This window comes from Gossypium arboreum, chromosome 5, assembly GCF_025698485.1.
Source record: "Gossypium arboreum isolate Shixiya-1 chromosome 5, ASM2569848v2, whole genome shotgun sequence".
In the NCBI taxonomy this organism is placed as follows: domain Eukaryota; kingdom Viridiplantae; phylum Streptophyta; class Magnoliopsida; order Malvales; family Malvaceae; genus Gossypium; species Gossypium arboreum.
In genome coordinates, this window is record NC_069074.1 from 45,528,391 (window position 1) to 45,545,214 (window position 16,824).

General features: G+C 35.2%; 1 protein-coding gene and 1 pseudogene across 1 annotated transcript; one reads left to right on the forward strand and one right to left on the reverse strand.

The window, feature by feature from the left end:
* Window positions 1-1,833: 1,833 nt before the first annotated feature.
* LOC108453385 (uncharacterized) lies at window positions 1,834-11,177 on the reverse strand. Its single transcript, XM_017751456.2, has 21 exons — window positions 10,717-11,177; window positions 10,489-10,621; window positions 9,665-9,801; window positions 9,517-9,562; window positions 8,273-8,485; window positions 7,594-8,097; window positions 7,321-7,455; window positions 6,883-7,098; window positions 6,704-6,793; window positions 6,381-6,625; window positions 5,980-6,068; window positions 5,337-5,377; window positions 4,702-4,732; window positions 4,494-4,616; window positions 4,174-4,394; window positions 4,004-4,099; window positions 3,567-3,679; window positions 3,247-3,382; window positions 3,037-3,141; window positions 2,499-2,770; window positions 1,834-2,200 (listed from the first exon to the last, which is right to left on the reverse strand). Exons 1-20 carry the CDS (start codon window positions 10,989-10,991, stop codon window positions 2,570-2,572), a joined length of 3,150 nt encoding a protein of 1,049 aa, XP_017606945.1. The 5' UTR covers window positions 10,992-11,177; the 3' UTR covers window positions 1,834-2,200; window positions 2,499-2,569.
* A 330-nt stretch (window positions 11,178-11,507) lies between these two features.
* LOC128292666 (protein BRASSINAZOLE-RESISTANT 1-like) lies at window positions 11,508-12,421 on the forward strand (annotated as a pseudogene).
* The last annotated feature ends 4,403 nt before the right edge of the window (window positions 12,422-16,824 follow it).

The following is a 16,824-nucleotide window of genomic DNA, read 5'->3' on the forward strand; positions in this document are numbered from 1 at the left end:
CATACAGATTGAGCTAAAAAACTCGTATTACGACTGGGGCTGAACATGCCTCACCTTGTTTCTAATGAAAACAATTCGTATTTTCTATTTCTAGATTAGCTTTTCTAAGAATTTGGTTGTTTGATCAACGTATTTAGACTACTCAAGTTTGAAAATTATTGATGACATGACAAGTTGGAAAAAATAATATGAAAGAAAAAAAAATTTCAAGGTTTTTTATTTCATAAAAGATTTCACATTGCATTATTTTCTCTACTTAAATATTAAGCCTTTGTAAATTTTCAAAATAAGGAAAAATCCAAAATAATTGTTCGTAATAGTTTAAAAATTGTTAATTTTTAGAGAATTTAATTAAATAATATTATATTAATTTAAAATTGGCACTTAGTTGATTTAAAGCAACTTGTGTTTTTACCATATAAGTCAGCAGTAGTTTAAAATGAGCATAATATGAATGGTGCTCTTCTTATTCAACAAGATTTATAGGTATGCTAAGAAATATTTAAAAATTAAAAAGAATTAAATATTTTTCCCTTTTTTTAAAAAGAATTAGAACTAAATTGATAAATTTGTAAAAGTTGAGTACTAAATTTATTAAATTTTTAGAATTCAAATTAAAATGACAATTTATAAATATTAAAGGTTGAATTTGTTGAATTTTTTAGATATAGGATCAAATTAATAAAATGTGTAAACACCAAGATATAAACTAGACCAATAAAAAACTCAGGTTAGCTTTGTTTCACTCATATAACGGTAACTAACGGAAAGTGACTGAAATATTTGTTTTTAAAAATTAAGTAATTAAAACAAAAAAAACTAACAGTTAAGTGACTAAAACAAAATTAAAGACATAATTAGATCATGAGGAAAATTATATCAAATAAATTTTACATAATTAGATCGTGAGGAAAATTATATCAAATAAAATTTTATTTTAAATAAAAATTTACTTTTCATTAAAATAAATTACTTGTTATAACGTAACTCACCTCATAAATAATTTCTCATTAACTAATAGCTTTTAATTCAAGACAAAAGTTATTTAACATTAATTTCATATAAATTTAGAAATAAAAACTTATTTGATATTAACCTAACTCTTCAAAAATTTATTTGGTGCAAGATTTATCACCAAATCTTGGTTGCATTGTGATTATAATTTCAAAAATCAAATAGACCCAACAAATTGTAGAACCAAATAGAGCCAATCCAACCAATAGTTATCGATTTGACTGGCTAGTTATTCTTATTTCTTGCTTAGATAGGCTTAAATTTTTATAAAAGAACTTACAAACCAGAAACCATAATATCTAACCAAATCTAATCGAATTTGATTGATTTCGATTAATTTTTTATATATGAATAACAGATACGAAAATGTCTATGACACAAATACTATCAATTTTCTTTTTATTTAGAGTTGTATTCCTATATATACTAAGGCCTAGATATACGAACATGAATACCTACTAAAAATAATCAAAATACCACAACTAGAAAAAACTCAAATAAAACCAAAATCAATTGATTTCAAATGATTTACTCGGTATGTGAACTTTTGGTCACTCAGATTTAGATGTGAAAGTCAATACTTCAGATGCAAAAATGCTTATGACACAAGTAGAATCATTTTTTCAGTTTGGAGCGTTTTTCATGCATTATTGATGTATTTCCATACTCTTGCGTACATATGTGATGGACATGAAACACAAATACTTAAAAAAAATGAATAATTGGAATAACATAAATTGCAAAACGCTTCTCAAAGAAGGGGAAAGAGAAAGATGAGATCTAACAAATCATTGATTCAACCACCAAATTCATTTAAAATTTTTCAAAAAAAATGTAGATTTTTATAATTTATACATAATGTTGAAAAAACAAAAGATTTATCGTCCTATACAAACAAAAGGCACAAACTTTAGGAACGAAAAACCCTTATAAACCAACCATGATCACCCAACCTCAGAACAAAACAAACTACCCTATTATATAGGATTCAAACTTTTTTTCTTTGAATAAAAAAATAATTAATATCATGAAAAAAAAAATGGTTCAAGAAAAACACTTTCACATCGCCATGGCAGACGTAGATGCAGACGCACATGTATGCTCATCAAAGAAAAATAAGACAAGCAGCAGCTTCAAACCAGAAAATGAAGGCGTCGCTGGAATTGGACAGAGTACGAACAAATACCTGCCATTAGAAGTAGCAATGATAAAATACCTAGATAGAATACTAGATCCTGACAAGTTCTCTAGATCATTCAGGTTTCAAGTCACCCATATGGACAAAATCATAAAAGACCCAAGAAAAGAATGCATATATGTACGGGTAAATTGTTTAGGTTAATGTATAGGTTTTTTTTTGAAGAATCAGTAGCATGGCAATTGTTCATGATAATGTCAAGGCCAGCTCCATGAATAGTATTTTTTTTCCTACATGTCAAACATGATGCGGAAAATGAACCAAATCCAAGTGCTTCAGATCTTACCTCTCAGCAAAACAATAGGGATAGATCATTCTCCTCGACAAAGAAACATTTAGAGCTTAAGTGATCAGAAATCAGCTGTTAGGGACAAATGCAGCGAGGGCATTAGCATGTGCGGGTGGAAGGTTGCTTAGTAAGGGTTGCATCTCTTGTCCGTAAACTGAAAGTAGGTGAGAAAATGCCCCTCCTACTTGAGCTTTAACTTCTGGAGTTTCAGCTGGAGATACCAGAACTTGAGCGAAAATATTTACCAACTCAGGTACATGAGAGAGTATCTGTTTCACGTGCACAAGTGGGAAACAAAAATCAATAAAAGATGCACTTTTAACAGTCTCCCTAAAATTGCAGTCATGGTAAAATGAGGGTTTGTTTTTATCTTCAGGGAAAGCCAAGCGCACAAGTTCTCTAGAAATAGAGCTCTGATCCTGGCTCAGGATTAACACTGAAGGTATGCTTAACAGATGCATTCCAGTTCACAGACTCCAAATTCACATTAGTATTAATTTCAGCAAGTTTGCAGTCGTGGTAAGTGGAAAAATACCTGGGGGTTAGATGACAAGACAAGCATAGAGACACAATTATAAACAGCCATGGACTCTTCGTGATCTTCTTTTAATGGAAGAACTCTCAGAAAAACAGGAAGAACCTGAGAAATGTAACCAAGATATGAAGATAAAAACAGAACATCAGATATGGAGAGGGCAGGGTGATGTTGTAGAACAAAGAGAAATTGGAAACAGACAAGATTAACCTGGTTCAAAGGGATGGATTGTGGATGCACCATTATCATCCTTGCAACAGCACCAGCTGCATTATCCCTAACAGCATCATCTGGCTCTGATTCCCCAAATAATGGGTAAAGCCCACGCAATATATCATTGTAATATCTATATAATTGATGACAGGAAAAAACTGAAGGCATGAAAATTGTGGAGAATACATAAAACAATGACATTATAGGTAATGAGTTTTGATGGGTAAAAAATAGTCTCCAAAGTCTGCATGGCATTCGAAACATAGAAATAAAGGAAGAGAGGAGAGCAAGGAGGGACAAGTGCAGAATAAGGATACTTCAAAGTTGTCTCTCCTCCATTTTTGGCCAGCTCTCCAGCACAAAATGCAGCATTCCTTCTATTTGTTGCAGATGGCGAAGCTAACTCTTTAAGCACTAGGGGCATCAGTCTCTGAAACACACAAAAAAGTTTTAGTAAACTGCAGCATATCTGAAAACCAACAAAGATATTAAATACTTTTCATGTAAAAAACTAAATACTATTCAACAACTAAAACTTCAAAAGTAAATTTTATAACAAAATGCATGGTTTTTCTACAGACCATTTATTTTAAAATTGCTATTGCATTTTGTTATTATTTTAAAAGACTTTAGTCAACATTTTTCTCCCTATGCTTCATGTTTGTCCTATAGCAGCCTTTTAGGCAACAAAAAGCACATGATAAAAGTGAGAACCAAATAAAGCCTAAACAATTGAACGTTATGATTAAATTACATCAATATAGCTTGCAATTGGAGCACCCATGTCCTGTGCAACTTCAGCAAGACAAGCAACCACCATAGTTCGATCTTGTGGAGGACGTGAAGCTTTCTACACTTGCCAACAAACAAATATAAGATGCTAATTATAGAAATCATAACTTCATACTTGACAATTATACCCACCGCAAATTTCATCAAAGGTTCAAATAGTTTTGCAAATATAGGAGCAAAGTGATAACCCATTGACTTAGCAAAGGCAGGTAAAAGGTCCGAAACTGCATCCATAAGAATTTCATCATGTTCAGTATCATCCTCATCATCAATATCACTTCCATTCTCTAATTGCTGACAAGCTGATTCCTCTCGAAGCAAAGTCAAAGTTGCATCCACAAGCCGAGACATATCTGAAAACCAAATAAATGGGAATGAAATTCACAATAAATATCCACATCTGAAAGATTTTTGCACTGAAGATTCCCAACAGGGAGCAGTCAACTACTTACAAGGTTCTAATGCCATATAACCATAATCCTTGATAATATCAGCTATGCTCATACAAGCATTGGCAACAACTTCCTTGTCATCGTCTTCAGTCATGGTCTTGATATAGATATTCATCACCATATCTACAAAATCAATGAGCTTAATCAGAACTCTATTACCAATTGCAAACCAGGGGAAGCATAGAAATAAAAGATTTTATGTTAATACCAAGAACTTCTTTCGCCTTCACCGACCCATCCTGCACAGCAGAAAACGTTAAACTCATATCAGCAGTCTGAGGTCACTATTCACCGTGTATCCATGCATAATACATTTATATGTACATATTTGCATGCATGTGCTACTGTCTGACTGTCAATAGTCTATGCCAGTTTAGGTACACGCTATTCTGGGAAAAAAGCACATGTACCTGCATGTACATGTGCAGTTTCTCAAACCAATTAACTCATAAAACAAATTTACCAATCTAACAGAGGGGCTTCAATAACTAAAAGCCTAAGTGAAGGGCAGTTGGGTGTATTCAGTGAAAAAAATATTTGTGCTCAAAGGCAGCCAAGTTTAATACACAAAATTCCAAACTTCATTGGAATGGATAAATATCCAGCACAAATCAAACCCACAATAATGGTCAGATCACATGAAAGTAAATTTATTCGTTCATATTCCATAAGGATTAATCATTATGCGGAAAACTTGACAACCAGAACATTTACCCACCCCTCTGTTCTGACCCTTATTTTCCTGCATTCTAGCGGGCAGAAACTAAGAGAATATTCCACCAGAGATGTCAATGAAAAAAACCAGAGAAAGGAAAGAAAACGAATAAAGCCAATATAACTCACATTCTGGCACTGAAAGATAGCATGTGCTGCTGTTAAAATATCTGCAATTTCAATCAAGGAAAAAAGTTAACTGTGAGATTTGCATATGATGAATATATCAATGTAAGAGTTAATAACTATTAAACTCATGAAGCTGGTCAACCTGCACACAATCCAAATGCAATAAGATTTAATATTGCATACAATGGAAACAACAGTTGCTTCAACAGAAGCAAGAAACTAAATGTTCAGTCTCAGCAAATCAGCATCCTACTCCAAATTTTAACATAGTCTAGAGTTTCTCGAGACATGCAAAAGAATTACGCCTACCACAGTGGCACTTCATTTTCTTTTTGGATGATAGTTCTCTCTCCCTCCCTCACAGATCATCATGGTGAGGGCATCATTAGGTTCTAGAATGTTCATCTTTTAAGGGGAAGAGAGGAGGTGAGAGTTTGTCGATGGAGCCATGATAGCAGACCAAAGGCTAAAATGATTACTTTCCAGAACAGAAGACAAGTTAATTGCTGTAGACGGTGGCTTTTTTAATATAAGAGTCACTATCAAGGACAGCAATAATCAATTTCTTTCCATCTATGATAACCAAAAATGTTGATAATATAAGTTGGGAGGTACATAATCCAGATACAAGCATGGTACTAACGTTTCAAAGCAATGATTGCCTGAAGCCGAACATCTTCATGAAAGTAACCAGAATGTCTCTCCAAAATCTTCAGTGATTCCTCCAAATAGCTTAGAATAATTAAAGAAGGCAGAGTAGATAGGAAACCACCATTTTTTTCTATTTCCATTTACATTCACACTTAGGGGCAGGCCACTAAAGAATCTAAACAATATGTGAGTTCTAATTCATTTTTAAAATGTTGTGTGGTCTAAAATTTGAAAGCCAAACTTTTAATATCATAACTGAAATCCTTTTTGAAAGTATAAAATTAAATTTTAGAAGACTAAATCCAGCCCAGTATCGGATTAGAACCTATAATATCAGAAATAAAATGTTATGGCCGATCAATAAATAAATAAATAAAATGATATAAAGGATACGGAGCAAAAGAGCTTTTTGTATGCTGAGCAAATAAGCCAAGAGCTTGAGTTGCAGCAGCCTTTTCATCCAATACCCCTGTTCTTATACTGATATTTCTAACTCTTGGTTCATCATGAGCTTCATCATCCGATGAGACTTCACCAAAACCATTAATATTCTCATCATCAGATTCATCAATGTCTACTGCAGACCCATCGTCAAGGTTGCAGGATGAAAATGCTAGGGGTACAACATGGGGAAGATACTGCTCACAAAATAAAACTAACATGAATATAGGCATCTACCAAAGGACAACAGAAATTTAATTGAAACCCATTCACACCTTCACAAAGCCATCAGCCATAATTTCTGCAACATTGCTGAAGAACCCATGAGTGTACTCCCGAAGCTCACTGAATTCTAAACCAAAACCCTGAGGTGATAGCAAACATAATTCAACAAACAAATCTAGGAGATCATATTCATTTGAAGATGATTAGAAGAAAATGGCAGTGAAATTACAGATATTGCAGCTTCTACAAAAGCAGGTAAAATTTGCTCTATCCTTGCTCTTCCAACAGACATTGCAACAATTCCAACAAGCTCTGTAGCTCTTGCCCGGGCACGCAAATCCTCATCATTGGTAAGAACCATGAATACTTTCATCATCTCCAGAACCCTTTCAGCATATGGAATGAAAGCTTGTTCAGCAGCAGCTGCAACGGAACCAATTGCAGACTGCACCAAGTATTAACAAATAAATATATATTACAGAAATAAAATCTGCAATTATATCAAACTCGCTGTTAGAACTTTGAAGAGTTCAATCATATAAGTAAAACTATTTCATCATCAAGTCACAAATTGACCTGTGAATATCAGCCTAGGATTCTGCATTTGTATGTTCAAATTTTCTTTCCTCTTCAGTTCAAAGAAAGATAGTAGAGTATATTTGCTTACCATGCATGTTTCTTGCAAATTGCGGGAACTATTTTGGAGGGCAGCCAGTAGCTTTCCCATTAGAGGATCAAGAAAAGGCAGAATTTCCATGCCCATATCTTCACAAAAAGCCGCCAAAGCGTAATATGACTTTTCCTGTATAAGGAGAAGTATGTACTGCTTGTAAATATTACAGAATTTTAAAAACAAACATTAACATGCAGGCAGGCATGTAATTACAAACAACTAAAGAGTGGTTATACCAAAACTTAAAAAGCTTTCTTTTTTATGTACCTTCACTTCATCAGAGACATCCTCCAGAGCTGCGAGAATGCATGGAAGAACACTGGCATAATGAGAGATAATTTCAGGCTGCAAATGTTCTGCGAATTGGCCCAATGCAAAAGAGGCAGCCCCCCTAACCATTTGCTCTGGGTCCCTCAATGCTCCTAAAACAATCTGAAGAACAGGCTCCAACTTATCCTTCATCAGCTCTGCACAACCCTCTGAAACAATACCTAATGCTGTGACAGAAGCCTCCCTAAACTTCGGATTTGCATTCTGACTGCTTACAGAAGCAAACTCAAACACAAGAGGAAATACATGCTTAGGGAGATTCATGGCCATTGTGTCAATAACTTCTGCAGCAGCTCGATCAGGAGCAAGATCATCATCTTCATCCTCATTGGATGATTCTGCTAGCAAAGGGCACATTACTTGCAGAATAGATGTGACCAACTTCTGCTTTTTTAGGGAATTGGCTTTGTACTTAGCCAGCCACGAAATTATTTGAATAGCCTGACAAATTAAACAAAAGTAAAGATGCAGAGCATGAAACCAAAAACAAAGGCATCACAATAATGGACCAAAGGCATAGCCTATGAAAGAATTGCACATGATGATTAACTGACAATAGCTAATACTTAAAATTATCAAAGTAAAAAATAATTAGGAAAGGAACCATCTTTTGCACCTGGTGGCGAGTATTAGATTCCAAATTCTGGTTTGAACTAACTTCAAGAGAGAACTGGACAATGGATTTAACAGAATCGCCAAGAAGAGGAGCAGGAGACTCAATAAGCTCATCAAAAATTTCAAAAGCAATAATAGCAACATCCTCCTCACCAGCAGAAAGGCATTGTCTTGATACATTTAAAATGCTAGGAATGAATTCCCGAAACTTGACCTGCATGGTAATAGAACTTACATTGTCAATTGCTGGACCTTGTTCTTTTCTACTAGAACTTGCATAAAAACTGTTAAAGCGCAAACAAACAACCGCTAAGGAGTAATATATTCCTTAGAATAAGATTACCGGAAGACCATTATGAAAATGGTAACTAGTTAAAACAAAACCAACCATTAAACAGACCTTACATTGCCAAACAGTTGCACACTGAAAAAGCATATAAAAGGATCATTTTCTGGTACATGGATGGGAAACAGGAGGGGAGGGAGGGGAGGGGGATAGCACTCAAGTCCACCCAGCATTAACAAAAAATCAGTTGTTCGAAGTTACATGCATTTTGACCAAAATTTATTTACTTAAATTTTCATCAATAAAATTTAAACAAACTGATTGGCTTCAGTTTCAATTTTTTTTTAGCAAAAGGCTAGGGGCACATGCACAAATTCAATATTTTGGGATCATATACTTTCAGATTCCCCCAATCAAAAAGGAAGTTCACCTTCCCGATTCCCTTCTCATTACAAAATATCCCAAACAAAGTGCAATAGCCATCCATACTTCCATCTATCTTTTGCCTTCACCTCTCTCGTGACTTATATCAAATCTGGTGCTTTATAATCTTTTCAAGAATGGTAGTCCTTCACCAAAAGGTGTGTAAAAGGAATAGAATAAACCTGAGTTCATCAACTGAATCTCTTGTCTTAAATATATAAGCTTCATACAATGCCATTTAGAAACTTAATTCCTATAGAAGATTCTAATTAGCAAATATCCTTTCCCGCATAAACACAAATTAGTCCTTTTGAAACCCTTATTCCATCTTGGAAACGCAAAAGCAAAGTAACACATTCGCAAAAAAAAATTCACCTAGCAGTGGAAACAAACATCTTTGCAACACACACTTAAAACAGTCTGCATAATCAAAAGATAACCAGGTGCTTAGCTATAAAATAGTATGAAATGGAAAGATATGATATCATTACTGAAAAAAGGGAGAATTTACAGTTGAGAAAAAGTACAGAACTCACCACTTCAGCCCCATCATTTGTGAATTCAAGAAATGATCCCACTGCCCTGGCAAAACAAATGTCTAAATCATGTAAACAAACCCCCAAAAGTTATTTCCTAACAACCAACAAGATCAGCAATAAAGTATCACGAGGGAAAAAAGGTTACTTTAGGGCAGCAACTCTGACACGATTGCTTGTCTCATCCTGCAAGCACTTGAGCAGAAGTGCTTGCAGGTCTGCAAAATGAGGTCTAAAGGTGCTCCCAATTGTTTCAGTCAAAGAGCTGAAAAGGATCAAAGCCACCTTATATCACCAGAAGCAGACAGATACATTTGTTAGTCCATAAAATGGAAATGGCATGAACTGGACACGAGAAATGAGAGCTGCTATCTAAAGAAAGCTGATACCGTGCAAGGTCCAGTTTCAGGCCAAAATGACACAAATAGGAAGACATGATTGACTACAACAGCATGCAAGCACAGATGTCCATTAAGGGAAGTTAATATGTCATGATAAACTAGATGAAGATCCTACAAATGACTTCATGTCACAAGAAGTTTTCTTGGCCTATCAGAGCACCAAAAAATCTGTCATTCAATTTAAACTTAAACTTAAGATAACATGCATTATACCAGTCAAAGAACCCTTCATGCTAACTACTTTGTTACACTTTTATGAAATGCAGCAAATTGATATTTCTATTATTGTGCATAAAATATGCATTTTAACTCTTTTTCTACTGATAAGTATGATGAGCAAATAACATCATTTACTATAAGCTTGTACTAACTACTATTTCTTGGCTAGATTGCATTTGGTAAAGAAGCGCTTCAGATATCAATTTTGGCATAAATTGCATAATTGAACACATAAATATAAGACTTTCTTGATTACTTCCAAAATTCATGGATTTCTTGATCCTACTTAATAGTGAATTTTTTAGCAATGCAACAGAGTCAACTTTCCCGAAAACATAAATCAAAATATTACTTCTCTATGATCTTCCTGTGGACTTTGACTACACTGAAACAGAAACGGCAGCAGATCAGGCCATTCTCCAGCTGGAACAGCGTATTTCGCAACTATACTCACTACGTTCGCGCTGGCTCGCCTCACTGGTGGACTGTCAAAAATCAAGCCACCGAAAATCGAATTAAATTCCAATTGGCGATCAAAAGCAATAAAGAAATAATAAAAAAGTAAATTCCAATAATAAACCTATGTTCCATTGTGATGCTTTCAATGAGGGACTGCTTGACAAGTTGCTTAACCTGAGGAGCGAGCTTAGCCCAGTGTCCAGTGATCTTCTTCCTTAGGAGAACTGCGGCGAGTTGACGGACGTTGGGAGTCTTGGCAGTGCGAAGGTGCTGAACGAGAGCCGGAACGACTTGCGGATCCTTCGCCAGCCGCTTAATTTGATCCTCCGCTTGCCTCCTTGCATCGTTGTCTGGCATTAAGAATTGAATCAACAACAGTTCTAGGGATTGTGCCATCGTTGTCTAGCTTGAGTTTGAGTTGGAGGAATTGGAGATGGTAGAGAGGGAAATGGTAGTAAACCCTACTGCGGAGGCTGCTGCCGAATATGGTGAAGGGTTTTTGCTTCCCTTCTAAGTTTATATCCTTTGATGGGCTGAGCTGTTTTTGGGTCTTTAAAACGAGGGAATGTCATTCAGATTTTCTATTACGTATTTAAATACATTGAATATAATGTATTTAAATTTTTTGGGTAAATTGTTAAAATAATCACTGCTCAGGTTATAATTTAGTCATTTATATTTGAAATGTTACGTTTTAATCACTTATATTATCTTATTTTAACATTTTAATTATTGAATCATTAATTTTTATTAAATCATTATCTCAAATGAAAATATTAAGTTAAAATATATAATTAATCGTTATATTTTTTGTTTTGAACAATTTAATTTTTCTTCTTTTATATTATTTTTTCTTTATTTTTATTCACTTCTACTTCTAGAGAAAGTGGACACCAATAAGCTGATAGGTCAATGCCTGACCAAAGACAAAGGAGGAAGCCGTCATAGAGGGAGAGAGAAAACAACATGAGGAGGGAGAGGAGTAGAAGAGCTATCGCTGCCAAGATATATACTGGGCTGAGAGCTCAATGAAATTATAATCTACCCAAGCACTGTGATAACAATGAGGTCCTCAAAGCTCTTTGTGTTGAGGCTGGTTGGGTTGTTGATCGAAAGGTACCTAATTTACCCTTCTCTTCTTCTTTTCACTACTCACAAAAGGGTAGATTTGTTCAAACAAAATGCAACTCTTTTCCTTCTCTACTCATTTTGTTTTAGTTGTAATTTAGTTGGATCTGGTTCCCATACCAATTTTAATTAGTTTGGTTATGCTTTCTGGGTTTTTTTTACTTGATTTGCTTTATTTCTGTTTGTTTTGGCTTCTGTTTGATCGCTTGGAATATTGGAAAAATCAACAGAAAGTCATACATGAAAACAATAGTTCCCACTTAAAGACAATAACTGTTGGAACTGAAACTTTATTAATTGGACTGTGAACAAATTTTCTTGATCAGCTTTTGTTTTTCCTGTATAATCCTCTTGAGCATTAATGTGTTGATTAGTTTTGGTTTTTCATTGGATTTGCTGTTTAGGGATGTAAGCCACCTCCGATTGATATAGCAATCAATTTAGCTAAAATTACCCCATATTCTTCCCAAAATCCTAGTCCTTTATCTTCTGCATTTCCAAGTACAATTCCTTCATGTCAAGTCAGTCCTTCCTCCACTTCCTTCCCCATTCCCACTAGGGCTGCTGCAAATAATTCGTCTAGTCTCATTCCGTTCTTTCGAAGCACCATTCCTTCGTCTCTTCCTCCTCTCGGAATCTCTAATAGTGCCCTTGTGACACCACCACTTTCTTCTCCAACCTTCAAAAATTTTAGGTAAGAAGTAGAAAAGAATGGAAAATAAAGAAAAAAAAAGGAAAACTAAAAGAACATAAACGAAAAAATTAAATTGCTCAAAACAGAAAAAGGACCAATTGCATAATTTAACCTAAAATTTTCGTTTGAAATGATTATTTAACATGCCACGTCAGCTTACTGTCACACCATTAATAACAGTTAATATCTAAGTGACTAAAATGTTACAACACGATAATGTAAGTGACTAAAACGTAACATTTCAAACATATGTGACTAAAAAGTAATTTGAAGCTAACAAAAGTGACTATTTCGGTAGTTTACCAAATTTATTTTTGAACATGACAATATTTAATTTTTTCTTTAAAAACATACATCCGCAATTACAAGTTTATAAAATTTAGTTGAATAATCAAGTACAAACCGAAGCTCAACATTACATCTAAGATCCATGCAACATGAAGCACATCGATAACAAACTTTGCCAATCTAGGTTTATAAACAAAATTAATAAAATAAAATAAAACCTACAAAAGTTTGAGCCTCATTAAACAAATAAAGATAAACCTAGCTTTCATGAGTTAACTTAGTAATTATAAGATATTACTTTTAAAAATATATAAGATAATTATCAAATTCAACAATAATATTTTTAAGACCCATTTCATGAACAAGCTCCTAGCCCATGAAAATTGCATAAGCCATAACCTAAATAACTTGCGCACACTCGCATGGAAACCTTGTGTATCCTCCAAGCTCCATGCTATCTCTATTCCACATGATGGCTTCTAACCCAACAACTCGCTCGTTTAAGTCAAGTGCAACATCAGCATTAACCTTAAGGCAATGCATAACAATTGGCTATCAATGCATCTCTCTCATATGTTGCGGAAGAATTAACCAATTTAAGAGATTATGAATCTTATAGCCAGCACGTAAGCCTATTGCATAGTTAAGGGCAATATGCGTCAAGATATGTCTTCCAGTAATAAGTTCATTATTGTAGACATTTTAGAGTTGCCTTAAAGAACACCACTAAATTTTGAAAACCTCTTTTTCTAGAACCCTCATAGCAAATCAAGCTAGTTAATGCATAATGTGACATCAAAATGTAAAAGTGAATCAATAATACCTGTTGATCGCATCTCTGTATACGTACATCGAGTAGGGAAATATGCATGTTAGAATTAAGTGACCCAAATTCTTATTTAAATAAAATACGATGGAAAATAAAATAAAAGTAAAATCCATATAGAACTAGACTTCTTTTATTTTATTTTAGAATAAGGTTTTTAAACCTTATTAAACTCCATCTATTTTATATTGATTAGGATAAGGGGTTTCAATCCTACTAGAATATGGCTTTGCAAGCCTATAAATAGACATAGTCTATTCCTCTTTTATGTGTGTAAAAAATTTTTCGACATAGTGAATTTTCTTCTCCTCTGCCCGTGGTTTTTTTCCCGAAAGGGTTTCCACGTAAAATTTATGTGTTCTTTATTTTTATTTATTTTATTCTATTTTATTTTTCACAAATTGGTATCGAGCTTAGGGTTATTCATCTCGATCACGGTAATGGCGTCTTTGAAGTATGAAATTCATTGTTGGATCGCAACACCGATTTGCGTTGTGGCAAATTAAGATGCAAGCGCTTCTTGCACAGATGGATCTAGAGGATGCCCTGCTAGGATAGATAAGATGCCTTCGACATTAACAGATGAAGAGAAGAAGCGTAAGGATCGAAAGGCATTAACACAATTACATCTCGCATTTGTCCAACGAAATTTTGCAGATGTGATGAAAGAGAAAACCGCCACGCATTATGGAAGAGGCTAGAACAAATATGTATGTCGAAAACTCTAACAAGCAAGTTGCATATGAAGCGTCTTTTATGCTCATCGTTTGGAGGAAGGTGCGTCAGACACGAACACTTAACAAAGTGTTTAAAGAAATTCTCTCAAACTTGGAGGCCATGGAGGTTCAAGATGATAAGGAAGATCTAGGGTTGATTCTACTTTGTTCGTTGCCCGCCTTATTCAACCTTTAGAGACACGATTTTATATAGCCATGAGTCTCTCACAGTTGATGAGGTTTATGATTCTTTAACCTCGTATGATAAGATGAAGCATCTTGTGGTTAAACCCAACTCTCGGGGAGAGGGTCTCATTGTTCGTGGGAGACAAGACCGAATGTTGATGATGATCGTGGTAGAACACAGAACGGAATCCTCGTGGTAAATCTAAGGGTAGATCGAAATCTTCAAACAGAGGTAAAACTTGCAACTTCGCAAGAAGAAAGGGCACATTAAATCTGAAAGTGCTATAAGCTACAAAATAAGATTAAAAGGAGGTGCGAATCAAAAGGAAAACAACCGAAAATTCGGTGAAGTCGATGTTGTAGAAGACTACAACGATGGTGAACTTCTAGTTGCTTCATCAATGATTCTAAAGTGGCGAGGTGGATACTTGATTCAGTTGCACCTTCCACATGAGTCCCAATCGGGATTGGTTTACAACTTATGAAACAAGATCTCAAGGTGTTGTTTTGATGGGAAATAATGCTTCATGTAAAATCGCAGTGTTGGAACAATTAAAGTTAAGATGTTTGATGGAGTTGTCGAACACTTAGTGACGTGCGGCATGTTCCGAATTGAAAAGAAATTTAATTTCGTTGAGTACTCTTGATTCAAAAGGGCATGATACACAAATGAAAGTGGGGTTTTAAAGATTTCAAAGGGTCCTTGTTGTGATGAAAGGGCAAAGAAAGATTGCCAAGTTATATGTTTTATGTGGTTCTATCATATCGGTGATGCAATTGCCGCTTCCTCTTCCTTGTCGATGATGATATTACTAAACTTTGGCATATGCGCCTAGGGCATATGAGTGAGAATGGCATGGCGAATTAAGCAAAAGAGGACTTCTTAATGGGCAAGGAATTTGCAAACCAATTTCTGTGAGCACTGTGTTTTTGGGAAGCAAAGAGAGTTCGATTCACTAGAGGAATCCATAACACGAAGGAAACGTTGGAGTATATCCATTACGATCCGGGGCCGCCCAGAGTGCCTTCGAGAGGTGGAGCTAATTATATGCTAACCTTTATTGATGATTTTTCCGAAAAGTTTGGGCGTTCTTCCCAAGCGTAAAAGCGATGTGTTTTCCACATTTAAGTCTTGGAAAATTATGATTGAAAAACAGACGGAAAAGCAGATAAAATACCTCCGCATGCATAATGGCTTAGAGTTCGCTCGATGAGTTTAATAGATTGTGCAAGTCGAAGGAATCATGAGACACTTGACAGTTCGTCATACTCCACAAAAAAGCGGCGTTGCGAAACGAATGAACGAACGATCATGGAGAAGGTTCGATGTATGTTGTCAAATGCCAACTTACCAAGTCATTTTGGGCGTAAGCGACCTCATCGCATGTTTTTGATCAACCGATCTCCATCCGTTGCCATTGAGAAAAAGACTCCACAAGAGGTATGGTCCGTAATCCCGCTAATTATTCGATTTAAAGATTTTGGGTGTCTGCGTATGCTCATGTTGATAATGGAAAATTGGAACCGAGATCCATTAAATGCGTTTTCTTGGTTATAAAGTGGTGTAAAAGGCTATAAGTTATGGTGTCCTGAAAATAGAAAAGTTGTGATTAGCGAGATGTTGTTTTTGATGAAACCGCTATGCTACCTAACTTATCTCTTAAAGACTCTTCTAATAAAGAAAACCAAAAGCGGTGGAGCATCGATTAATACGTAATCAACTCCTCAAGCCAAGACAAAAATTGAGAATAGAGTTGCTTCTTCACCGCAATACTCTATCGCCAAAAACAGGACAAGAAGAGAAATTAAACCTCCAAAGAAGTATGCCGAGGTTGATCTAGTTGCTTATGCTTTAAATGTGGTGAAGATATAGATGCGAATCAAGAGCCATTTAATTATTCTCGAGGCGATTAGTGTGAAGACTCGTAAAAGTGGATGTTTGCTATGCAAGAGGAGATGGAATCACTCCACAAAAATAGAACATGGGATCTTGTAAAACTTCCTAAAGGTAAAAAGGTCGTTCGTTGTAAATGGGTGTTTAAAAGAAAGAAGGGACTCGTGGAGTTGAAGAACCCGGATATAAAGCAAGGCTTGTTGCAAAGGGTTACAGATCAAATTCCGTGAGTGGACTTCACAGATGTGTTCTCTCCGGTTGTTAAGCATAGTTCGATTCGAGCTTTGCTTGGTATTGTTGCCATGCATGATTTGGAGCTTGAGCGGTTAGATGTAAAACCGCATTTTTGCATGGAGAACTTGAGGAAGATATTTACATGCAACAACCAGAGGGTTTTATAGTCTCGAAAAAGAGGACTATGTTTGCTTGTTTGAAAAAGTCCCTTTACGGTTTGAAACAATCACCAAGACAAAGGGTACAAGAGGTTTGATTCCTTT

What these genes read in the sequence shown, in the direction of transcription:
- LOC108453385 (XM_017751456.2), bottom strand. Translation starts at nt 10,991, where the DNA reads ATGGCACAATCCCTAGAACTGTTGTTGATTCAATTCTTAATGCCAGAC. An exon ending in AACCTTTGATGAAATTTGCG is followed by an intron (nt 4,100 to 4,173) that starts GTGGGTATAATT and finishes TGGCAAGTGTAG; the next exon opens with AAAGCTTCACGTCCTCCACA. An exon ending in AATCCATCCCTTTGAACCAG is followed by an intron (nt 3,142 to 3,246) that starts GTTAATCTTGTC and finishes TACATTTCTCAG; the next exon opens with GTTCTTCCTGTTTTTCTGAG.